This window comes from Tupaia chinensis, unplaced genomic scaffold (assembly GCF_000334495.1).
Source record: "Tupaia chinensis unplaced genomic scaffold, TupChi_1.0 Scaffold148091_1, whole genome shotgun sequence".
NCBI lineage: Eukaryota > Metazoa > Chordata > Mammalia > Scandentia > Tupaiidae > Tupaia > Tupaia belangeri.
Window position 1 is genome coordinate 78,145 of NW_006207942.1, and position 25,348 is coordinate 103,492.

Genomic DNA, 25,348 nt, shown 5'->3' on the forward strand with positions numbered 1-25,348 from the left:
TTTAAGCCACCGGGTCCAGGACTCGAACCGCAGTCGACTACATGGGACTCCAGCGACATAGCCGTTACGGTAACTGCTGGTCCCGAAAGCAAAAATTTTAAGTTACCATTTAAACAGCATTTAAGGGCCAGCCTGTAGCCTAGTGATTAAGAAAGCAAGATCCCATATGGCTGACTGTGGTTAGAATCTTGACTTTAGTGGTTTGAAAAACACACTGGGCTCAAAATTCTGAAAGGATGGAGAAATAGAGGAGATTTGGTGTAACCATGCCCCACTGGCGGATGCTTTCTCCCTCTTTCTCTGTCTCTCTCCAGCTAGTGCAGACGCTCTCTGGCAATTAAAAAAAAATGGACTACATTGAAAATAACTCTTTCTGGGGCAAGCAGGAGTATGGTGGTTGGGAGCGCTGGACTCTCGCATGGCTGACTGTGGTTCAAGTTCCGGGCCTGCAGGCTTGCTTTCTCACTTTCCCTTTCTCTCTCACTCTGTCTCTCTCTGGTCAAATTAAAATAAATAAATTAATTTAATTTAATTTAATAATAATTATTTTTTTAAAAAGAACAGAACTCTTCCTGGGACCCATTCTGTTCTCTTGGGCCTTAGCCCTTAGTCTGCAGTGACTTATTTTGCAGAGGAGTCAGAATTGGGGCTGTCTCAGACCAAGTCACAAGTTGAACAGGTGACCATGTAGGCCACACAAGAGGACAGGCACAGATGCGGTCTCCTTCTTCCAGAGACAACATAAACAGTGCAAAGGCAAACCACAAAATGAGAAAGTATATTTACATCACTTAAAGCCATTTAAGATTGGGCCAGCAGGTAGTGTAGTAGTTAAGATGCTGGATCCCACATGGCTGACTCTGTGGTTCGAGTCCCAGACCCAGTGGCTTGAAAAATACGCTGGGGGCATGTGTATGCATGCCTAAACTCCTGAGAGGAGACTAGAGAAGAAGGGACTGCAGCATAGCCATCCCTCCCTGCCCCCAGGGTGATTTCCCACTTTCTCTCTCTCTGGTGAGTGATGTACTCTATGGCAAAAATCTGAAGGAAAAGAAAAGATTTTGAGCACACATGTCCTATAGCAAAAAAAAACAACAAAAAAAAGTTGAATCTGAAGTTCCTTTGGAGACCAGCAGGTGGCGTGGTGGTTAAGGCGCTGGACACTCCGACATGGCTGACCACGGTTCAAGTCCTGGACCTGGTGGCTTGCTTTCTCACTTTCTCTCTCTCTGTGTCTCTCTTTGGTCAAACTGGAAAATAATAATAATAATAAATAAAGTTAAACAATAATTTTAAAAAAAGTAAATTAATAAATAAAATTAAATAAATAATTCTTTTTAAAAAAAGCAAGATTTTATATTCAAATTGTAAAATGAAGTCCTACATTCAACTAGAGAAAGATCAACAATTAATGGGAAAATATGTCCCTAAAAAGTTGAACAGGCATCTCACAAGAAAGTACCTGAATGGCCAATATGAAAATGTGTTTAATCTCATTAGTTATCAAGAAAATGCCAATTTAAACCACATGTGAGATCATGGGCCTCATGGTATTGGCAAACCTTTTAAATTGACAATACTGATGACTGGTAAAGAATCATAGTACCTCCCATCCTCTGCTGGCCAGTAAAACTACTTCAGAAAAGTTTGACATTAGGTATAAAGTTGAAGATGTGTTTACCCTTTGTCCCAACAGTTCCATTCATTGGCAAACACCCTACAGAAATGTATGCTTAAAAGGGGCCAGCAGGTGGCATAGTGGTTAAGGCATTAAACTCCCACATGGTGGATTACAGTTCAAGTCCTGGACCTGGCAGCTTGAAACTCACACGGGGCACATGTGCGTGTGTGCGTGTGTGTGTGTGCGCATGCCCAAAATTCCAAGGGGATAATGCCCCAAATCCTGAGAAGAATGACGGAGAAGGGATTGAGATGTGGCCATCCCCCCTGGGGATGATTTCTCGCTTTCTGTCTCTCCAGTGAGCACATGTACCCTATAGCAAAAATCTCTAAAAAAAAAGAAATGTATGCTTATGTAAACAAAGAGACATGTACAAAAATATTCTTGCAATATTGTCCATATAATCAAAAATCAAAATTAATCCAAATGTAGAGCTGACAATATATATGTATTTATATAATATATAATAAATATACATAAATAAATTATGATACATTGACTCACTGAAATATCATTTGTAAGCATTGGGTGTGTGTGTATGTGTGCCCAAAATTCCGAGAGGAGAATGCAGGAGAAGGAATTGCAGCATGGCCATCACTCAAGGAGGGAGGGGGGATTTCTCCCTTTCTCTCTCTGTTTCTGTCTCTGTCCAGCGACCTCTCAGGATTTTGGGCATACACAGACACACACACACACACACACACACACACACACACACACACCTCGTGTGTTTTTCAAGTTGCTGGGTCCTGCAGAGTTAGCCATGTGGGATGTAGCATCTTAACCACCATGCTACCTGCTAGCCCAAAAACAAGATTTTTTTTTTTTTTTTGCCATAGGCTGGAGAGAGAAAAAGATACAGTAAGAAGGCAAGTGACAAATCACCTCCTGGTGGGACTACCACACCACAATCCCTTCTCCTCCATTCTCCTCCTCGGATTTTGGGCATGCCCGCACACATGCCTGGCATGATTTTCAAGACACAAGGTCTGGGATTCCAACTGCAGTTGATTCTATGGGAGTCTAGCACCTTAACCATCACACCACCTGCTGGCTCTGACATGAATAAACCTTTAAAACATAATGTGGAATGAAAGAAACCAGACACAAATGAATACTTTTTTCCATGACTCCATTTATATAATGTTAAGAAACAGGCAAAACTAAACTGTAAAGATAAGAATTCATACTTAGGTGGTAAAATTTAAAGAAAAGTAGAGAAGTGGTTACCATAAAAGTCAATGCTTAGGAGGCCACATGGCTGACCATGACATGGTTCGAGTCCTGGACTTGGAGGCTTGCTTTCTCCTCTACCTCTCTCCCTGGTCAAACTGAGTAATAAAATAAAATAATTATTTCTTAAAACGTCAATGCTTCGGTCCTAAATCAAACAATCTATTAACAAAACTTTAGTGTGTGGCATAGTGGTTAAGGCGCTGGACTCCCACATGGCCAAACATGGTTCAAGTCCCATACCTGGAGGCTTAAAACTCATGCTGGGTACATGTGCGTGCATGCCCAAAATCCGAGGAGGAGGACAGCATAGCCATGTCCCCTGGGGGGTGATTTCTCACTTCGTCTCTCTCTCTCTCTCTCCAGTGAATGCATGTGCCTTATAGCAAAAAACCTCTCTTTCTCTAAAAATTTTTAACAGATTTTTTTTAATTAGGAAAATTTTATATTATAATGATTCGTTTGAATATGATGACATTAAAGAAGTATTAATTGTGGTAAGTATACTAATGGTAAATTATATAAGGAAATGTCTTTTTTTGAGAGGCTTACTTAAGTTGTTAGGGATGAAAAGAAAATGTCTTGATTTTCTTTAAAATATAGGAAAGAGAGAAAGGGAAAAAGGTAGGGAGAAAAAAAGAAAATTGGCTCTATGAAACAAATATGGAAAATTTTGTGGAAGCTTGACGATAGATACATGGGGGTTTTAGTATACTTCACTTTTTTTTACATTTAGAAGTTTTCATAATAAAATGTTTTTTAAAAGGCCAGCAGATGGCATGGTGGTTAAGGCACTGGACTCCCACATGGTCAACCACAGTTCGAGTCCTAGACCTGGCAGCTTGAAAATCATGCCAGGTATGTGTGTATATGTGCCCCAAATCCCAGGAGGAGCATGGAGAAAGGACTGTGGCCTGCCCATCACCGCTGATGGGTGATTTCTCACTTTCCCTCTCAATGTCTCTCTCATTATCTCTCTCTCTCCCTGGCAAGTGCACACACTATGACAAAAAGAAAAAAAAGAAAGGAAAAGGAAAATGTTTGTTTTAGAGAGATTTTTGGTATAGGGCACATGTGCTCGCTGGAGAGACAGAGATGGAGAGCTAGAAGGGGGCGGGGGGATGGCCATACTGCGATCCCTTTTTCTCTCCATTCTTCTCTTGAGATTTTGGGCACACATACACACGCATCCAGTGAGTTTTAAGCCACCAGGTCTGGGACTCAAACCATGGACAACTACATGGGGGAGTCCAGTGGTGTAGCCATTATACCATCTGCTGGTCCAAAAAAAAATTTTTTTTAAATAAAAATGTCAGGTACTCATTATTTTTGGATTGGAAGGAGAGAGTTGTGATAAAGAAAGGACATGCAGGAGTTTGTTTTTGTTTTTGTTTTTTTGGGAGGATTTTTTTGTTATAGGGCACATGCACTCGCCAGAAAGACAGAAAATGAGAAATCACTGGGGGGAGGGCCGTGCTGTAATCCCTTCTCCTCCATTCTCCACTCGGGATCTTGGGCACGTATGCACACGTGCCTGGCGTAATTTGGTTTTTTTACAATAATTATTTATTTGGGACCAGTAGTTGGCATAATGGCTATGTCGCTGGACTCCCATGTAGTCGACCTCGGTTCGAGTCCTGGAGCTGGTGGCTTAAACTCATGCCAGGCGCGTGTGTGTGCATGCCCAAGATCCCGAAAGGAGAATGGAGAAGGGATTGCAGCGTGGCCATCCCCCCTGGGGGGTGATTTCTCACTGTCTCTCTGTCTCTCTCTGTCTTTCTGGTGAGTGCACATGCCCTATAGCAAAAACCTCTTTTAAAAAATTATTTATTTACCTTTATTTAATCCTTCATTTATTTTTCATTTGACCTGAGAGAAACAGAGAGAGAGAAAGAGAGAAGGTGAAAAAGCAAGCCACCAGGTCCAGGACTTGAACCTCGGTCAGCAATGTGGGAGTGTCCAGCACCTTAACCACCACGCCACCTGCTGGTCCCCGTGCCCAGCGTAAGTTTAAGCCACTGGGTCTGGGACTTGAACTGCAGTTGACTACTTGGGAGCCCAACAACATAGCCATTATGCCAACTGCTGGTCCCCACGTGGGAGTTTCTTTGGCTTTGGTAAGTCTCTACTCTTGACCTGTGTAGTAGCTACATTTGCTTTTTAAAATTTGGTTATACAAAAATTAATTTCCCATGTTTAGTTATATATCACATTTTAAAAGGTAAATTAAAAAAAAAAACAGCAGAAAACAATTTGTATAAACACTCTCTACCTGTAATACATATGATCTTTCAAGTAAATAATGTTCTTGCATCTGTGAAATTTTACCCATAGACAATAAGGAACAAGAGTTCTGTTTGGAGTAATAATTGATATTTACATCATTTGGTTTAAACTCGCTCCACTAGATAATAAATTATTAAATATTTTAGTGTGAGAAACAGGTCTACTTGTACATTTTCTTTCTAACTTGTTCTAGTATACTCTTTGCTTGAGCTCAGATCAAAATGTTAGAAGAAAGAAACTTTATTGGGCTAGCAGATGGTATGGAGGTTAAGGGAGCTGGATCTTACATGGCTGACCACACAGTTGAGTCCCAGACCCAGTAGCTTGAAAAACATTTCTGGCGTGTGTACATGTGTGTCCAAAATCCTGAGAGAAGAAAGGAGAAGGGATTGCAGGTGTGGCCATCTTCCTCCCTCCCCCCACGGTGGGGAGATGCTTTCTCACTTTCCCTCTCTCTCTGTCTTTGGCAAGTACACATACACTATAGGAAATATATATATAAATAAACTTTATTCTTGCTATTTCAGTGCAGTTTTTACTCTGAGATATGTTCAACATGTTCTGTATCTTAGAATCTCTGCAACTCAGTGTTTCCTGCTTTTAAAGCAAAGGTGGAGAACACTTGCCTGCATTAGATGTGAAGGTAACTGCGTATAGTATATGGGTGTTTTAAAGTGTACACATGATTGGCCTTTTCACTCCCTGTCTCCAGGTGAGACACAGTTCAGAAACTATATTTAGTCTAAAAATATGCAGTCTCTGGGCTGGCCCTGTGGCCTTAGTGGCTAAGAGGCTGGATCCCACATGGCCAGCCATGCAGTTAGAATCCTGGCACTGGTAACTTGAAAAAACACACAGGATGCCTGTGCATGAGTGTTCAAAATCCCCCCAGGATGGAGAAATGAAAGAGGAAGGATTACAGTGTAACTATGCCCCTTTGAAGGGTGCTTTCTCCCTCTGTCTCTGGCAAGCATACATGTCCTCTGGCCAAAAAAACAGGCAGTCTCTTTTAATCGTTAATGAACAACAATAAATATATATTGGCCCAGCTGTGGAGGTGAACTTTTAAGAAACTGTGCTCCACAGGCTGGGCCTATATGGCCCTATTATTTTATTATTTAAAAATAATAAACAAACAGATAGGTAAATATTGCTGTTCTGGCTCCATGGTCTAGTGGTTAAAGGAGCCGAATCCCACAGGGCCAAATGTGCAGTTCATATCCCAGCACCGTGACTTAAAAAACATGGTAGGCACGTGTGAATGCATGCCTCAAATCCCAACAAAATGGAGAGATAGAGAAGAGATTGTGATGTGCCCAGGTGCCATTTGTCTCTTTCTGAGAAGCAGATGCATCCTCTAGCAAATAAATAAATATTGTTGACATAGTTAAGAAAATAAATTTAAGGGCCCAGCAGGTGGCGTGGTGGTTACAATGCTGGACTCCCACATGGCCCACTGTGGTTCGAGTCCAGACCAGGTGACTTGAAAATCATGCGGGGTGTGTGTGCATGCATGCCCAAAATCTCAGGAGGAGAACAGAGAAGGGACTGTGGCATGGCCAACCACCATGTGGAGGTGATTTCTTGCTTTCCCTTTCACTGTCTCTCTAGTGAGCACATGAACTCTATGACAACAACAACAACAACAAAACCTTAACAACAAAAAAATGATGGGGCCAAAAAAGGGCACAGTGGACTTCCACCAGGCTGACTGTGGTTTGAGTCCCAGATGTGGTGTCTTGAAAATCATGCCAGGCACATGTGCATGCATGCCCAAAATCACAAAGAGGAGAATGAAGGAGAAGGAACTATGGCATGGCCATCCCCCCCAGCGGGGTGATTTCTCACTTTCCCTCTCTTTGTCTCTCTCTGGTAAGCACACGCACCCTATGGCAAAAACCTAAAAAATAAATAAATAAAATAAAAATAAAATTTAAAGGAAAGATCATGGTTTTGAATTTTTAGTTCAGTTCATGGTCAGACACTCTGGAGCTTCTTTTACTGCTCTAAAAAAGGATATGTCCCTTAATACCCATCACAAAAATTAACTCAAAATGAATCATAGACCTAAATACAAAATGAAAAACCATTAAATTCTTAGAAGATAACAGGAGAAAATGTAGATGGCCCTGGGTATGACAATGACTAATTTTTTATTTATTAAAAAAATGTTTTTTGATGGGCCACATCTCTTTTTATTTATTTATTTATTTATTTATGTTTAATTACTTCTTCCATAAGACAGAGACAACATCCCCAACAGGGTCTCGATGCCCCAATCCATCCCCAGCCACAGCAGGTCCCAGATCACGAGCACCCACGTACTTGGCTTACTCAGGAAATCTTCATACATGAATATAGAATTTTCCCATGTGGGTCAGCCTTGCAGAGTTCTGCATGTTATTACTGTGCCACTTCCAGCCCTAAAGATGACCTTTTAGATTTAACACCAAAGGCATGATCCATGAAAAAAAAAAATTGATAATCATTCAGATTAAAAACTTGTGGTCTGGGCCAGCCAGTGGTACAGTTGTTATGATGGCGGGATCCCACATGGCCGACAGCGCAGTTTGAATCTCAGACCTGGCAGCTTGTAAAACACAGTGTGGGGACTAGCAGATGGCATAGCTGTTACATCACTGGACTCCCATGTAGTCAACCACAGTTCAAGTCCCAGACCTGGTGGCTTAAAACTCATGCCAGGCAAATGTTCATGCATGCCCAAAATCCCAACAGGAGAGTGGAAGAGAAGGGATTGCGGCATGGCCATCACCCCCCCCCCGGGGGGGGGTGATTTCTCACTTTCTCTCTAGAAATCACATATGTCCTATAGCAAAAATCTCTCTAGAAACAAAACAAAACATACTGTGTATATGTGTGCTCACAAATGCTCAAAATCCCTAAAGGAGAGATGGAGGAGAAGGGATTGTGGTATTACCAACTCACATGGAGAGGATACTTTACTTTCTCTCTCTCTCTCCAGTGTGCACATGCACCCTCTGGAAATAATTTTTTTTAGAGGTTTTTGCCTCAGGGCATGTGCGCTCCCTGGAGACTGTGAGCGAGACAGAGAGAGAAGGAAAGTGAGAAATCACCCCTCAGGGGAGATGGCCATGCTACAATCCCTTCTCCATTCTCCTCCCAGGATTTTGAGCACCCATGCACACGCAGCTGGCTAGAGTTTCAAGCCACCAGGTCTGGGACTTGAACTGCGGTTGGTCATGTGGGAGTCCACTGACAATAATCACTATGCCATCTGCTGGCCCCTGAAAAAAATTTTCTTAATTCAAAAAAACTGAAAAAAAAAAATCTTGTGCTCTGCAAAAGATGCTTTAAAGAGAATGAGAAAACAAGTGACAGAGAAAATATTTGCAAAAGATATATCTGATAAAGAGGCCTATTTTCCAAAATAGACAACTTTTTTTAAAATTTGGACTTGATTATTTATTGATTGATTTAAATTTGACCAGAGAGGGACAGAGAGAGAGAGAGAGAGAGAGAGAGAAAGAGAGAATATGAGAAAGCAAGCCACCAGGTCCAGGACTCGAACTGTGGTTGGCCATGTGGGAGTCCAGTGCCTTTAACCACCACGCCACCTGCTGGACCTGACAAATAACTCTTAAAACTCAACAAAGGGGGCTGGCAGGTGGTGTGGTGGTTAAAGGCACTGGACTTCCACATGGCCAAATGTGGTTCAAGTCCTGGTCTTGGTGGCTTCCTTTCTCACTTTCCCTTTCTCTCTCTGGTCAAATTGGAAAATAATAATGATAATAATAAATAAAAATTAAAATAATTTTTTTGAAAAACCTCAATAATAAGAAAATGAATCTGAGGGACCAGCAGGTGGTATGGTGTTTAAGACACTGGATTCCCACATGACTAACTGCTGTTCACATCCCAGCTGGGTGTGTGTGTGTGCATGCCCAAAATCCCGAGTGGGGAATGGAGGAGAGGGGGAATTTTGGCATGGCCATCCCTCCTGGGAGGGCTGATTTTTCACTTTCCCTCTCTCTCTCTCTGTGTGTGTGTGTGTGTGTGTCTCTCTCCAGTGAGTGCATGTGCCCTATAGCAAAAAACAAAAGAAAAAGAAACTGAACCTGATTTAAAAAATAGGCAAAAGGAGGCCATCAGGTAGCATAGTGGTTAAGGCACAGTACACTCCCACATGGCTGATCAAGGTTCGATTCCCAGACCTGGTGGCTTGCTTTCTCACTTTCATTCTGTGTATCTGTTTTTCTCTGGTCAAATTAAAATAAATGAATGAATAAATAAAATTACATAAATAATTCTTTTAATAAAATAGGCAAAAGACCTGAACAAATACATAACCAAAGACATACAAACAGCAAATAAGCATATGAAAAAGATGCTCCACATTATATATCATTAGGGAAATACAAATTAAAACAACAGTGAGATACTTCTACACATCTATTAGAATAGCCCAAATCCAGAAAACAGACAACACTAAATGCTAACAACTATGTGGAGCACTAGGAAGTCCCATCTATTGCTGGTAGGAAGACAGCTTGACAGTTTCTTACAAAACTCAACATATTCTTACCATATGATCCAGCAATTGCACTCCTTGGTATTTACCCAAGTGCACTGAAAACTTATGTCTATATAAAAACCTGCATGCAATGTTTATAGCAGCTTTATAACTGCCAAAGCTTGGAAGCAACCAAAATGCCCTTCATTAGGGGAATGGATAAACTGTAGGACATCCAGACAATGGAATATTTGGTGGTAAAATATAAATGAGCTATTGAGTCATGAAAAGATTTGGAGAAACAATAAGTGTATATTACCAAGTGAAAGAAGGCAATCCAAAAAGGGTACCTATCTACTGTATGATTCCTAAATAATGACCTTCTGGAATAAGCTATGCCATTATTTACCAGAGAAAGTAAAAAGATCAGTTGGTTGCCAGGAGTTGGGGGATTGGGAGGACAAATAAGTGGAAACAGGATTGTGAGGGCAGTGAAACTACTGTATATGATACCATAATGGTGGATACACATCATTATACATTTGTCCAAATCCACAGAATGTATCAATACTATACCAAGAGTGAACCCTAATGTAAACTATGGGCTTGAATGATGATGTGTCAATATAAGCTTATTGATTATAACAAAATGCTCCACTCTGTTGTGGGATGTTGATAATAGGGGAGGCTGTGCATATGTGGGGGCAGAGGATGTATGGAAATCCTCTGTACTTTTTCACTCAGTTTTGCTGTGAACTAAAACTACTCTTAAAGTTCTTTATTGTGTGTGTGTGTTTAATCTCTTTATTTTTCAAGGCACAGGACTGGTGTAGTCTGAAATTAAACATAAAGCCAAATCCTACAGGTTGCTGACTTCCAATACAGGCTGACTTCATAGGGTCTCCAGGTCACTTACGTGAAACCAAGACCACAGATTGAGAAAAGGGTGGGACCTTGGGCCAGCTCTGTAGTCTAGTGGTTAATGGAGCCGATCCCTTAATGAACCATGGCTGACCATGGTTCAAATCCTCACTCCGGAGACTTGAAAAACATGCAGAGCACATGTGCATTCATGTCACAAATATTGACAGGATGGAGAAATGAAGGAGAGAGAACTGTAGCATGAACATGTCCCATTGAGAGTTGGTTTCTCCATCAAAAAAACTTTCCCTCGGTTTAATGGGGATTTGGCTAATCTTTCCTTAGATCCCCCTATATCATCCCTTTCTGCTTCCAGACCCATTACTGCATTCAAATTCCTCTTATGGGCCAAGGGAAGCAGAGTCAGCCTATGAGGACAAAGTGCATGCGTTACACACAAATAGTATAATTTATATGGACAGAAACCTCATTAATATGTGTAGGAATCAATCATATAAATGATAGATCAGGGAGAAAAAAATATAACTTTAGGTTGGACCAAACTTTTATTGTAGATATATATGTATGTACATCATAAAATTTGACATTCTGTGTGGTATATATCCACAATGGAATACTATTCAGTCATTGAAAAGAATGAAATCCCCACAGACATAATAAAAATATGAGTAAGAAACAAAATAGTGAATAAAGCATGAATATCTAAAGAAAAATAAACCACAAAGAACTCTTTTCTCAAGATTTATCTCTAGGAAATGTATAAATAAAAACTATCACCAAAAAGAGACAAACAAACTCCAGTCCATTCAACATAGACAAACCTGGAGAACATTATGTTAACTAAAATAAGCCAGGCACAGAAAGAAAAAAAAAAATCACATATTCTCACTCATATGTAAAAACCAAAAGAGCTGACCTCAATATAGAGTAAAATGGTTACTTAGGAGCGGGAAACGGTAAGGGAGAAGTGGGGTGGGGATAGGGAGATGTTGGTTAATGGATACAAAATTACAGTCAGAAGGAACAAGTCCTAGTGTTAAATAGCACAGTAAGGTAATTTTGGCTAATAGTAATTCACTGTTTATTTAAAAATATCCAAAGAGGCCATTTTGAATGTTTCCAACACAAAGTAATATAGTTTAGATGATGGATATGTTGATTTCAACATTACACATTGTATATGTAATGAGCTGAAAAATCACACTGTACCCCCATAAATATGAGCAATTAATATGTGCCAGTTGAATTTGCTAATTTAATCATTCTTCCTTTATGAGAAAAAGATAGGTGAGGGAAAGAAAGGGAGAAAGGGCTAAATATTTTCAATAGAGTCTCACTGTGTTGTGATCCTCCTGCCCCAGCTTCCCAATTAGTTAGAATCACAGGCATACAAAATTGCACTGGCATGTTCAGTTTGGCCCAACAACTGAACCCAGGCCTCCTATGCAGCTTCCAAGCTCCCAGGGCAGTGGCACTGTGCCACCACAGATGGGCCTTTAACCATTTTTGAATGTACAATTAGGTAGCATTAAGTACATCCATGATGTTTTGCAACCATTACTACTCTCTAGTTCCAAACTTTTTCATCACCTAAACAGAAACTCTGCACCAATTAAGCAATCATTCTTCCTTTGCCCCAGCCCTTGGTAACCTCTAATCTACTTTGTTTCTATGAACTTGATTAGTCTAGTAATAATTTAATTTAAATGGAATCATCCAATATTTGTCCTTTTGTGTCTGGACTGTTTCACTTACGATAATGTTGTCAAGATTCATCTGTATTGTAGCATGTGTCCAGACTTCATTCCTTTTTATGGCTGAACAATATTCTAGTATTCATATACACTGGATTTTGTTTATACATGGTAAGCTGCATGTTAACTGTCCCATAAAGCCATGTAGTTATCTATGTGCAGCAGCACTTCTCCACCAAATACAACAGGTTTATATAAGCAGGTTTAGAAGACACAAACTACCTGAACAGGTGAATCATATTCCTTAAGTCCTTAGGCCAACAACCTGCACTGCCATCTCTTGCTCACCTGAACCTGAGGCCTCATGAAGAATTTCCTGTGACTAGATGACTATAAGAGATGCAAGTAAGCAAGTTTGGTTTACAGATGGCTCTGCATGATATGCTGGCACCTGCTGGTAGTGGCTAGCTGCAGTGTTACAGCCCCACTTAGGGATGATCTCAAAGAACATTGAGAAGGGAAAATCTCCCAGTAGGAAAACCACCTGGTCACATAAATGATCAGAAGTATAGATAAATCACTGATTCATGAGTAGCTGCTAATGTTTTGGCTGGATGGTCAAGGACGTGGTAAGAACAGGATTAAGAGGCCAGCAGATGGCATAGAGGTTACGTCACTGGTCTCCCACATGGCTGACCACGATCCAAATCCCAGACCCAGGGACCAGTAGTTAGTGTAATGGCTATGTCACTGGACTCCCATGTAGTCGACCGCGGTTTGCGTCCCGGACCTGGTGGCTTAAAACTCATGCCGGGCGCGCCCGTGCACGCGTGCATACATACATGCCCAAGATCCCGAGAGGAGAATGGAGGAGAAGGGAATGCGGCGTGGCCATCCCCCCTAGGGGATGATTTCTCGCCTTCTGTCTCTCTGTCTGGCGAGCGCACCGCACTCTATAGCAAAAAAAAAAAAAAAAAAAAAAAAAAAACCTCTCCAAATCCCAGACCCAGCAGCATGAAACTCATGCCGGGTGCATGTGTGTGAGTGCCCAAGATCCCATGAGGAGAATAGAAGAGAAGGGATTACAGAGTGGCCATCCTCCCTGGGGAGTAATTTCTCACTTTCCCTCACTATCTGCGTCTCTCTCTCCAGCAAGCACACACACCCTAAGGCAAAAATCTCTCAAAAAAAGGGACAAGATTAAAATATTGTTGATAAAGAGGTCTGAGGAAGAGGCATATGGATGTCCTTCTTGGAATAGGCACAGAGTATAAGCATATTTATGTCCACATACACAAGCACCAGAGAATCCCAAGTGGAGGAGGATCTCAATCAGTTTGACAAGATTTCCTGTCCTGTGAAGTTAACCAGCCTCTATCCTGTCACCATTTTCCTTGCCCAATGGACTCCTGAACAAAATGGCATGGTGGCAGGCTTGGGATTTGCAATATGGATATCCAACAAGGCGAATCTGGCTCCACTGCTGAGCACCCAATATGCCAACAGTAGAGTAACACCAACCACCTCTATGGAACTATTTCTTGGTGGCAACTGATTACAGAAATAGTTAAAAATGAAAAGCAAGATTGGACCACTACCACCCCTCAGTTCTAATGGCAGGAAGCAGACTGGGAAAACTGCTCACCTGCAAACATGTGCTACCTTTCATGAAAATGGAAGCACAGAGGGTAGAACCAAAAGCCCAAAGCCAAGAGCCATGAAGAATTATTTCCAGGTCTTGAAATCTAGTCCAGAGGTTGGAAATGGAGGATCTATTGCTAAGTGAAATAAGCCAGGATATGAAAGATATTGTATGTATCCATTTAATATATACCAACTAGCTGCACTTTATGGTAGAGATAGAAATACCAGAGGGCATAAAAGCAGTGAAAATAGTTAGCGATGATGAGACAGTGTGGAACGGGGCAGGAGAAGAGAAGAGTATGGAGAAGGAAAGCAAGAGAACAAATAGAGGCATGACATTAGTGGGACACAGATATGGTTTATTACCTGTTGATGATGATGTGTACAGTGTTCTCAACTGGACTGGTCTGAGAAGTATTTCATGTTGGGTAAAGTCTTTTTACAAGGAAAATGACTGAAATAATGATTGAATGTTTAAAAAAATAATTGGAATAATAATAATCTGGAAAAAATAATGAAAAGCTATTGGATGAAGATGGGGATTTTAATGTCTTTGTATTGATGGATATGCATGGTATTTCTGGAAAAAGAAATGTAATACACTGTAGTGATATGAGATTCAATGTAATATAAACAAGATTATGATAATGAGGTAATTTTTTAAAAAGAAATCTTATCTAGAAACACCATCTGCCCAGTCAGATTTCAAAATTGTTATAGAATAGTGATTCCTTTGGTGTCTTCCATTCTCCCACTTTTTGAACTGAAATGTCTGTAGCAATTATCTTATGCCTCCTCCACCATTATATGGTGAGTGTGTTTGGGGACAGATAACTTGCCCCTTAACAGATCTACAGATGGAGAAAAATACTATGTAAGAAGCAATACTTAGGCAATACACCCAAGAAGCCTTGTTCACACCTGGACCTGATAGACAGTGCTGGACTTTGAGACAATGCTTTTACTGACCTTGGGAAGGGGTGAATATATTTTGCACATGGAAGGGATGTGAGTCATTGGGAGCGAGAGAATGAACTACAGTAGTCAAGTCTCCAAGATGACCCCCAATGATCTCCACTTCCTGATATTCACAACCTTGTGTAATCCCCTCCCCTTGAGCATGGCCCAGAGCTAGTGACTTAACTTCTACATAGTAGAGTATTGCAAAAGTGATGGAATGCCACTTCTGAGATAAGGTTATAAGCCTGTCTTTTATCTTGCTATGATCACTCTCCTCTATCTCACTCACCTCACTTGCTCGCTCTGATGAAGCAAGCTCCTAATGTTGAGAGCTGCCCTATGAAAAGATCCACCTGGTAAAGAACTTGAGAGTGACCCCCAGGCCAACAGCAAGCAAGAAACTTAAGTCCTTAGGCCAACAACCTGCAGGGAACTAAATCCTGCCAAGAGCTATGTGACAAGCTTGGAAGCAGATTTTTCACTAGGCAAGCCTTGAGGCAACTATAGACCCAGCTGACACCTTGATTACAGCCCACTAGAGACCCTGAAATAGAAACTCAGCTAAGTTGTGCAGATTCCTACCCAAATGATAAATTTTTTAAGTTCTTGAAGTAATTTGTTATTGCAGCAATATGTATAAAACTAACAGACAAGTATGAAAGTTACGCACCTCAGTAATATGGACTTCTGCCTATCAAGGCCTATCTGACTGTAGTACCGCTGAGTTCCTAAACTACCAGCAGCAAAGATCAACATTGAGCTCATACAATGAACTATTTCCTGGTGGCAAGCTGATTACTTTGGACCCTTTCTGTCATGAAACGCAGAGCTTAGGTTCACAGACTTGGTGAAAATCCCAGCTCAACCAAGCTGATATGCCTGAGCCAGGCCTATTCTTCTAGGGGCCTATTTCCTGTTCATCTGCCAGGGACTTTGGCAGTATCTCATGGAGCTAGGGACCCAGTTCGGGGTTCACAAAGGGCTGTCCTTTTCCCTTTCCTGGGATGTGAATGCCCCAGCAGTAGGGACCCTATATCTCTGCTTCCCGACCCTTCTCCCACAATCACAATTTCAGGTCTCCTGGGAAGCATGGTTGGGTCCCTTCAGGGCCCCATTGACCATGGACCCTTCTCCCACACTGATCATGGACCTGAGACCCCATTCCCATGGGATAACACCTCATACCAATGAACTTTATGCCATGCAAAGGGGACAGAATTCACATGCACTGTGTGGGGCTGGCTCCAACTGATGTTCCTGTCTCCTTTCTCCTGAGCCGACTGTGCAGGTCCCTGACCTGCAAGTGGAATCAGGACTCAGGGCTTCCTACAGGAGCTCCCAGGATGGGGAGTGTGGGAGTAGGAGACAGATCTACTAATTCAAGAGGAAGAGGTCAATTGGCCTGAGGGAAGTTTGGGGAAGAGTTTTTTTCTTTAAAGAGGTTTTGCCTTAGGGCACGTGCATGCAGGAGACACAGACATAGTGAGAGGGAAGATGAGAAATAACCCTTGGTGGGGGGATGGTCATGCCGCAATTCCTCCTTCTCCTCCTCGTTCTTCCTGGTATCTTGGGCATGCACGCACATGTGCCTGGTGTGAATTTCAAGCCACCAGGTCTGGGACTTGAACCAGAGCCATATAGGAGTACAACGACATAACCGCTACACCATCTGCTGGTCCAAGGGAGAGTTCTTAAAAAGTGGCATCTATTCTCATCCCCTTGTTACTTGCAGACTCAGGAGCCATCCAGAGGGATGGGTCAACGTCTGGGAGGATGCAGCAGGAAGGAGTGATTCTGTCGTAGAAAACAACTTTTGAGAAAAGTATCTTTTGCTTCTCCAGTCTCTCTCCATCTCCTACTCATCTAGAGCTCACTTTCTAGGAGTGTCAGAAAGAGGGACAGATCTCTCTTCCAAAAAAAAACTCTGGAAAATGTTAGATTTTATTTAGGTCTTGCAAGATGCTGGCTGTGGCCTCCTTGCAGAGCTCATGGGATGCGTGTCCATCATGAAGAGGGTAGAAAGTGTGAGAAGAGGCAGGGAGGTACCAAGATGGGAAAGGCTGTCTGAAAACTAGTAGGGGAAGAGCCCATAACCTGAACTCCTGCCCCAGCCCAAGTTCTCTAGCCAGGAGTTGCTGTAGGTTGCAGGCACCATCTCTTCCTCTTCTGGTGGCTGCCTCTCTAAGGATTGGTAGCAAAGTACCAAGATTAAGCTCCCTTCTTCCTTCCCCTACCTGAGGTCTTACACTTGTCTCTTTTGTCATCTCCAAGCCTCTTTTCATAATCAATTCCAGATAAATGGGCAAAAAGACAGCTTCTTCCCCTGGACTGAGACCTGGGGTCAAACTAGGCCCAGGACAGGGTTGTCCAGTTGCCTTTGCCCCTCCTTCCTTGCATCCCTCCTGAAAGACTGATGGGGTAAGGCTGAGTTAGACCTTTCCATCAATCAAAACTGCCAGAAAAAAGGGAAGTTTTTTTTCATTCATCACTAGGTTCCTATCTCCTGGAAGTCTTTGGAAGGCGAAGAAATGGATCAAAGTGAACACGCTTAACATTCAGATGAAGACAAGCAAAATAGCAGTGTGCTGAGCTCCTGGGCTAGGGACCAGTATCTGGCCTTCAGGCTTCAATGCCTCTATGCAACCCTTTCAGGAGAAAAAGCCCTTGACAAGGTGCCAGGCATGATGGGAAGCAGGCTGGCTTCCACACTTATCTTTCCTCCTCTGTATCCTGACTTGAACACTCAGGATGTCAAAGAACAGTTCTTAGCCTTTGGAAGGTCAAGGATCCCTTTGATTCAGATGCAAGCTGTCTAGTCTTATCAGAAAAACACACACATGCAAACCTCCACAAAAACATGTAAACAATGTCTGTTGACTGTTCCTGATCTAGTCTAATAACCTTGGCTTAAAGAGTCTGGGGTTCAGAAGGGAGAAAAATCTGTCCAACTACTATGAGACCACTAATAAGCTTTAAATCATTATGCTAAGTGAAAGAATGCAGACACAAAGGACCACATATTGTATGATTCCATTTATATAAAATGTCTGGAATAGTCAATTCAGTGGGGGAAGGAGGAAGGGGCTGACATCTAAGGAATATGGTGTTTCCTTTTGCAATGATGAAAGTGTTCTAAAATTGTTTGGAGTGACAATTGTACAACTCTGTGAATATACTGCAAACCACTGAGTTGTACACTTTAGGTAAGCGAACTGCATGGCATGTGACTTATATTTCAATAAAATATTTTTTAAAAAGTGAACTCACAGGGTTTGTAAGTGACCACACAACTGAGCTTTAGTTTCCATTCACCAGGGACAGAAAGAACTGGCAGAAAAAATTCAGGAAAGGGTCCCTGAATGTGGCATATGGAATATGCAGGAAAGCATTCAACAAAGAATAAGATTACATATCTAATCTCAGCTTTAAGTGCAATGAAGCATCATGAAAGATTTTCAGTAGCTGTGACATAATCAGATCTACACTTTAAAAACCACCTTCTGAATCACTAAACTGTGTATTTAAAGCAGGTGAATTTTATGGCATGTAAGTGATACCTCAGTAAAACCATGGGAAAAAAATATCCCTTCAGGAGCCTGAGGAAGGACAGACTGGAAGGCATAAAGCTAGGGAGGCTGTTATGTGATGTTCCAGTGAAGTGGTGCCCATCTGTTAGGAGATGGGGGAAACTGGCTTGGGGATGGAGTGGGGAGACAATCAGGCCGTTTTGCCCAAGGTTAAGAAGCTGATGGAACCCCCTGGCTCCAGCCCTAATGCTCCCACCAGTACTACAGCTGTTCCACTGGCAGGGGATGGAGCCACTCTTCTCCCCTTCGAAGAGAAATGCACTTCAGAAACATGTTTCCAAAAATTGTTGCTAAGGGTTTTATTTCTAACAAGAGGAAAATAATAAAATAAAATTAAAATAGGCTTCAGTTGGAACCAAGTTTCTTGTTTTGCTTTTTGTTTCTCCTTTTGAACAAATTAATTACACACCAACAATCTTCTTTTATTACAACATGAACCCAGGAGGAGGAAAGGAGACAGGGGAGGACAAGGGAGGGTTGAGGTGGCTGTGAGGACAAGCACCAAAAGCTTTCTTCAAGATCACAGGGAGCCCTGTTCAGCTCCCCAACCAAGTTCCTTTAAAATAAAAAACTGTAAGCACAGCTATGTGAAGTTTCCTCCTCCTGGGTGGACAGGTCAGGGTAAGGGAGAGGGAGAAGGGGGGCAGGAAGAAGGAAAAGGGAGGGCAGGAGAAGGGAGAGGGGAGGTTAGTGTAGCATGGCCTGACCAGGGCCGGAACTGGGAGAAGGAAGGAGAGGAGATCCTCCCAGTTTGCATATGCACTGGCCTTGTCTCTGGAATGGTGCTGGCCCAGCCCCAGCTGCCCCCCACCCACCTGCCCATCCATCTGTCTATCTGCCTCAGGTGTCTGGGAATGCTGGTTAGAGGCTACCAGGGAGGGGAGACTCCAGGGGCCGGCCCCCAGGAGCTGAGGTCTGAACAATACCTTGGAGTCAGAATATAAAAGTCAAGGGACTCGGAGGTGGGCGGGTGGGAGGAGTGGCCATTCCCCCTACCTGCCCACCTTCCAAGAAGCAGGCTTGATGGTCAGAAAGAGGATCCTTGAGGCCGAAGGGGGTCTCTGTTGGGGTCTGTGCTAGGCTCAGCCACTGTCACAACTGTTGCTGAGGTGGCTGCTGTGGGCAGGGCATATGCAGTTGGGAAGTCAGAGTGGAAAAAGGGGCCAAAGGACCTGAAGTGGCCCCTAGTGCTGGTGCCAAGCCATTCTGGTTCTCCTGGGTGCTGGGGCTGCCATCGGTGGCGAGAGGTGCAGGGGGGCCCTCACCCCCAGTCTCCTCCTCCAGCTCCTCCTCCTCCTGGGCCTCCTCGGCCTCTGGCCCTGAACTCCGTACCCTCTTTGGCTCTAGCTCCTCTCGCGCTGGGTCATCGCCCTCCCCACCCCGATCCACCTTCCGCCGCCGCCGCCTCTCCAGGGCCCGGCCCCGTGCCCGACTCCCATGGCGCTCTGCCTTCTCCAGCTGTGATCACAGAGAGGCAGAAAGACAGGTTGTGGGGACCAGTGGTCAGGCCTGGGCTCCCTGCCTGCTTGGCCTGACCTCCTGGCCCTTCCCTCTCCTCACCTCCAGGAGTGTGCGGATTCGCTCAAGGTCTGGAGTCTGCCCAGCCTGCAACAGCTGCCAGATGCTGTGGTTCTCATCCAGGGTTACTTCGAGCAGATCCCCCTCCATCATGAGCTCCTCCAGGGGGGCCCGAGTTGCCTGAGGCAGTTCCAACACGGGGCCAGTCAATTGTGGCAACAGTGACGACAAGAGCTCCAGATCTGAAGGGTTGCAGGGATAGCTTGGGTTAGAAACTGCACCTGGTCCTATCCCCACCACCACACCAGAACTAAAGACCACACAGGTCACTCTGGTGGTGATATCCATCCAAAATCCTACCCACACCACACTTAGACCTACCTCTCTTACCTGAGCCCTCCTCTGGGGCTACCTTCTCAGGACTGGTCATGCTGTCTCCATTCTCCAACAAACTCTGAACCTGCCAAAAAGAACAAGAAAGGGTAGAAGTAACTGAACCAAAGAAACAAGCCCCATTCTTTTTTCCCCAATTCCAAACTTGGGATGCTTCACCTCCTGGAGGAGGAGAGCAAGCATAGGCTGCCAGCAGGGAGCAAAGTTTAGGAATCTGGACAGACAAAGTGGGGTAGGGAGGCTGGGTCAAAGATGCCTGAAAACTGAACAGATGCTAGGAGATGGGAATCTGAGGCCAAGAGCAGGGCTGAGTAGCTCACCTTAGGCATATCCTTGCCACTGCCTTCTCTGAGAGGGTCAGAAGCAGGGGCTGAAGGGTAGGTAGGTGGCTCCTCAGGCCTGGGTTCTGCCTGGAGCCGTTGGCGGAGCTCGGTCAGCCGTCCCAACAAAGCAGTCACATCCTCAGAGGCCAGAGCCTGTCTGGCACGGCCTTGCCAGCTGATGGCCCTCTCTGTGAGGCACTGTAGGGCCTCGCCCTCAGGTGGCCGCCCAGGCAGTCTCTGCAGGGCTACCAGCAGTGCCAGGATGGTCTCTAGGCGCGGGCGCCGTGAGCGCATGCACAATGGACACAGGAATTTCGTGTCCCATTCCCACCAGGCCAGCAGTGGGGATGAGGTGGGACTGGGCCTTGGGGAGCTGAGGAGGCGGGGCACCGACACACACCGCCCATGGAACCAGTCCTGACACAGGTCACATTGCAGAGCTCCCACCCCAGCAGGCACCTGCCCACACACGCAGATGGAGGCTGCAGAGGATGCTGTGGCTGATGATGCCAGTGGACTGGGCTTGGCTGAGTTGGTGCGACGCAGTTGCAGGATACCCTCTTTCTCCTTCTGTTCCCCCTCTTTGAAGGCCACGATCTGCCGTGCCCAGGACAGGAGGAGAGTAGGTCAGCAGCCTGTTCCCCCTCCCTCCTCTGGCCCCCTTAAATCAGGAAGACTAAGGCTCAGGGAGCAAGCGGTCTGCCCATGGTCACCCGGCTCAGACACTATCATTGCCAGGCTCTTGTCCCATCTTTGTCTAAGCTCCTTACCACAGAGCCTGGGTCCCTGAGGTCCTGCGCAGACAGCCCCAGCAGCTCTGTGTCAGATTTGTACAACCCCAGCTCCTTCTCCATCCACCGGCTGCGCTTGGTGCTGTCTGAGCCGGCATCTGCACACGGGCAGAGCACCTGAGGCAGGCAGACAGAGGGGGAATGACCAGGCTTCCTCTACCTCCCACACCCTCTGCTCACCTCCCTGGTGCCCCACCAAAGCCCATGTTCTCAGACACAGGGTAGACTGTGGGCTTAGGCCCCAGGCCTCACCTCTAGCAACGTGTAGCAAGAATTCTTCTTGAGGAAGGTCTTAGAAGCCTTCTCCCTCCAGGAGTGTGCTGTCAGTACCTGCAGCTCTAGCTGTCTCAGCTCTTCCAGCCCCACAGGTAGGTCTCGTCCCACAGCCACCAGGCCCTCCAAGTCATCCAAGCAGGGGTAGTGGTCACCATTCTAGGGATAGGGGCGAGAAAAAGATCAGTTCAACTTACAAAACACCCACTGATACTTACTCTACGTCTAGACCTGAACTGGGGAATTGGACTGAACTCTCAGTCTTGAGGCCAACAAAAAAAAGAACAGCTATCATCTGAAGAACACCCAGCTAGTTCTCTTATGATACCTATATCCACTGACTGGCTCAGCCAAGTATCTAGTCAGTCTCCAGACCACTAGACTAGTTATTTTATTGTGGCTTTTCTCTTCTTTTATTTTATTGTGGCTGGCCTCTTCTACCCTCTTTCAGGCCCCTTCCCCATACCCTTCCCATACCACTTGCTCCCTGCCTTACTCATCTCAACCTAACCAACACCCTCTTTTCTTCCAGACCAGCCTCACAATCCCTCCTCTCATACTGCTCACCAAACACATTCTGTCTCCTCACTATGTGCTGTACCCTGTTCCTTTCTCTAGACAACCTAGCCTAGCACAACCCAGCCTATGTGCCATCTATTCCCAGCTAGACTGAAGGTCTGACGTGGAGGGTAGGGACATAGCAGAGTCCTCACTTGGATCTCATCCACATCAGCAATCCAGGCCCGGGCCTTAGCAAGAGCTTCCTTCAAAGCCTGGATGTTAGGCAGGAGAACAGGGATGTTTTCTGCTTCACGGATTATGGCCTCAAGTGTGGCTGGGGGATGCTTCTGTCTAAAGGTAAGGAAAAAAGGGGACTCAGTCTGGAGTGGTCTGCCTGACCAGAAAACCAGCCTGACCACTAGATATATCTGCATGGGCCCCTTGGGCACCTGTTATTTCTGCTGCCATTTGGACCTCCTTGCTTGTATTCTCCAAGTGGGGAGCTGTTGGTCCCCACTTCCTTCAGACTGCATGCACCCAACTTCATCCTTTAGTTATAGCTCTTGCACCACTGTTCATGCCCCAGTCAGCCAGCCTGTTGGTAATATCTATGCACACAACCTGTGTGTCATTTGCTGCTGCAGGGTGTCAGACTGCCCTACCTATGGCATCTTCTTACCAACACCTGTCCCCCTGCTTCTGTGTGTCTGTACAATATGGGTCTGTACAACTAGTCCTTTGTATACTGTTGTATCTGTCCATCTCTGCTTCTCTGGTAGCCTGTCTTTGCCTCTATGTATATGTAGAGTTTTTAAGAAAAGGAACAAGACAGGGAGCAAGATAGAAGATAGAAGTTGTGATGCCCAAGGCCACCCATTGCAATCATTTCAGATACTCACTCCACTGACTTTTCAAGGTTAGTGCAGGTCAGAGAGAGGAAGACGCTGGACTAACCTGGCCTCCAAGCAGAGGTGGGCTTTCTCCTCCCAGCGTTCAGCAATGGTCAGCAGCTCCTGTAGCTCAGCCCGGGCCTTATCCACAGCAGGGCTAGGGGCTACGCTGGCACCCGCAACCAATAGTCCTCGCATGACAGCAAGGGTGCCCCGTCGGGCTGAGGGGGCCAACGTGCGTTTCACCTCATCCAGCCATCGCGCTTGTTCCACCTGCCGCTGGAGCTGCTGAGCCTCAGGCACCTCCACTCCCAGTTGCTGTCCCCGCTCCAACAGGGCCTGTAGTAGCCCTGGACTGGAAGGCAGTGAGGCCAGGGCCTCACAGGCCTCAGCCTGGTAGGCCTCTACCTGTTCCAGAATACCCTACCAAGAAATAGGATGAAGAAAAAATTCCTCAGCTGGGCCCACTTGGAGGTCCCACCACAAAGTGCCCTCGCCCCTCCTACTACTCTCCAATCTTTTTGGAAAAAGGAACCTAGCATGGGCTGGGCTCTCCTTCTCCAGGCTCTAAGACAGTGGTTCCTAACACTGACTCCTTGTTAGAATGCTCTGGAGAATTTGTTAAAATGCAGGCTCCTGAGGCCCACATCTAGAGATTCTTAATAGGAGGTGGTCAGGAATCTGTGCCTTATTTAATTGTCCATAGGATTCTGCTCTCAGAACAAAAAGAGCCCCTCTGCCCTAAAAAATGTGATGTTATACTGTGCTTAGTCCTTGCCCAGACCCTCATGCTCATACTGATGTACACAGGCCACTTATTTTCCCCCTACCTTCATGAGCTTTGCTTTTCAGGCCCAACAAGTATCCTTGTTTCCCCTTTCTGCTCTTTGAAACCCTTTCTTAACTCTGTATCCTGTACTCACACCCTTGCCACATGCCCCTCGAATCCCACTTCTAAGTCGTAGTAACTAGGCCCTTGCTTTATACCACATTATTTTCTCACGTGTGCATTCTTATTCTTTAAAGAATTATTTTATTTAACTTTTTTATTTTAATTTGACCAGAGAGGGACAGAGCAAGAAAGAGATGGAGAGGGAAAGTGAGAAAGCAAGCCCGCAGGTCTGGGACTTGAACCACAGTCAGCTATGTGGGAGACCAGTGCCCTTAACCACCAGACCACCTGCCGGTCCCTCACATGTACATTCTATCTTGTCCAAATACTTTCTTTTTTTGAGACAGATTTTTGCTATAGGATGCATGCGCTCGCTGGAGAGACAGAAACAGAAAGCAAGAAATCAACTCCCCTGGGAGAGATGGCCATGCCACAATCATTTCTCCTCCATTTTCCTCTTGGGATTTTGGACATGCACAACATGTGCCCAGCATGAGTTTTAAGCTGCCAGGTCCAGGACTCAAACCATAGTTGACTACATGGAAGTCCAGTGATGACTGCATGGGAGTCCAGTGATCTGCTGGTACCTACTTTTAAGATTTTTAAGGGAGCCAAGAGTGGCCAGCTACTTGTTCCCCAGGCCCTTTAATCCCTCAAGCAGCACTCCAGACCCATCTCTCCTCACCTTGACATCCCCAATCTGGTGCATGGCACAAGGCAGGTTGTTCATCTGGTCCAGAAAGGCCCGGAGCTCAGCCAGGGTCATCTGTAGACCAGTCACCCTGTGGGGGCTATGGAGTTTCACAGGTAGAGTTGCAGCTCCAAAACCAGTCCTCTCCCTCTATCTCTGTGCTAAGACCCAATCCCTTATCCTTATGTACCTGTCCACCTTGACCTTATGTACTCTACCCCAGTTCTGCCAACTGTCTAGGTTAGAGGGTTTTAAAATACAAACATATTCACATGAGGGGAAAGAATTAGAAGAAAGGGATAAACACATGCACACATTTAGGGGTGGGTGACTTAGAAATTAATTGATGGTAACAGAACTAGACTTTCCAATCTATCCTTTACTGTGAGCTCTAAAGCTGTGTGGTTGAGTAGGTTTTCACGTATCTCCTATTCTTGCCCCTGAACCTCCTATAACTCCTCTCTACACCCAAAATCCCTCAGCCTGTCTCTCAAGTCTTCAGATACTGACAAAAATAAACACCTGTAGCTTTCTTATCACTGAGGCTCTCCTCTCCATTCCAAGTTGCCTGGTCTCTTTGCCCTCCCCCCAACACCTTCAAGGCCATCTTGGCAGCT

The 25,348-nt window shown here is 44.7% G+C and overlaps 1 protein-coding gene across 11 annotated transcripts in view; it reads right to left on the minus strand.

Annotated features, from left to right (window-relative positions):
* The window catches only part of KDM5C (lysine demethylase 5C), a 59,830-nt gene that overhangs the window by 589 nt on the left and 33,893 nt on the right, over window positions 1-25,348 (minus strand). The window contains exons 18-26 of one of the 11 annotated variants that reach the window (XM_027768957.1): window positions 24,726-24,831; window positions 23,213-23,571; window positions 22,471-22,609; window positions 21,737-21,916; window positions 21,464-21,601; window positions 20,691-21,290; window positions 20,368-20,437; window positions 20,020-20,219; window positions 18,734-19,917 (exon numbers count right to left, since the gene is read on the minus strand). In XM_027768957.1, coding sequence (XP_027624758.1) covers window positions 19,552-19,917; window positions 20,020-20,219; window positions 20,368-20,437; window positions 20,691-21,290; window positions 21,464-21,601; window positions 21,737-21,916; window positions 22,471-22,609; window positions 23,213-23,571; window positions 24,726-24,831 — 2,158 coding nt within the window. In that variant the 3' untranslated portion in view covers window positions 18,734-19,551. Of the gene's footprint in view, window positions 1-18,733; window positions 19,918-20,019; window positions 20,220-20,358; window positions 20,438-20,690; window positions 21,291-21,463; window positions 21,602-21,736; window positions 21,917-22,470; window positions 22,610-23,212; window positions 23,572-24,725; window positions 24,832-25,348 lie in introns of those variants that run through there. The other 10 variants (XM_006170172.3, XM_006170173.3, XM_006170174.3 and 7 more) reach the window with 10 other exon arrangements.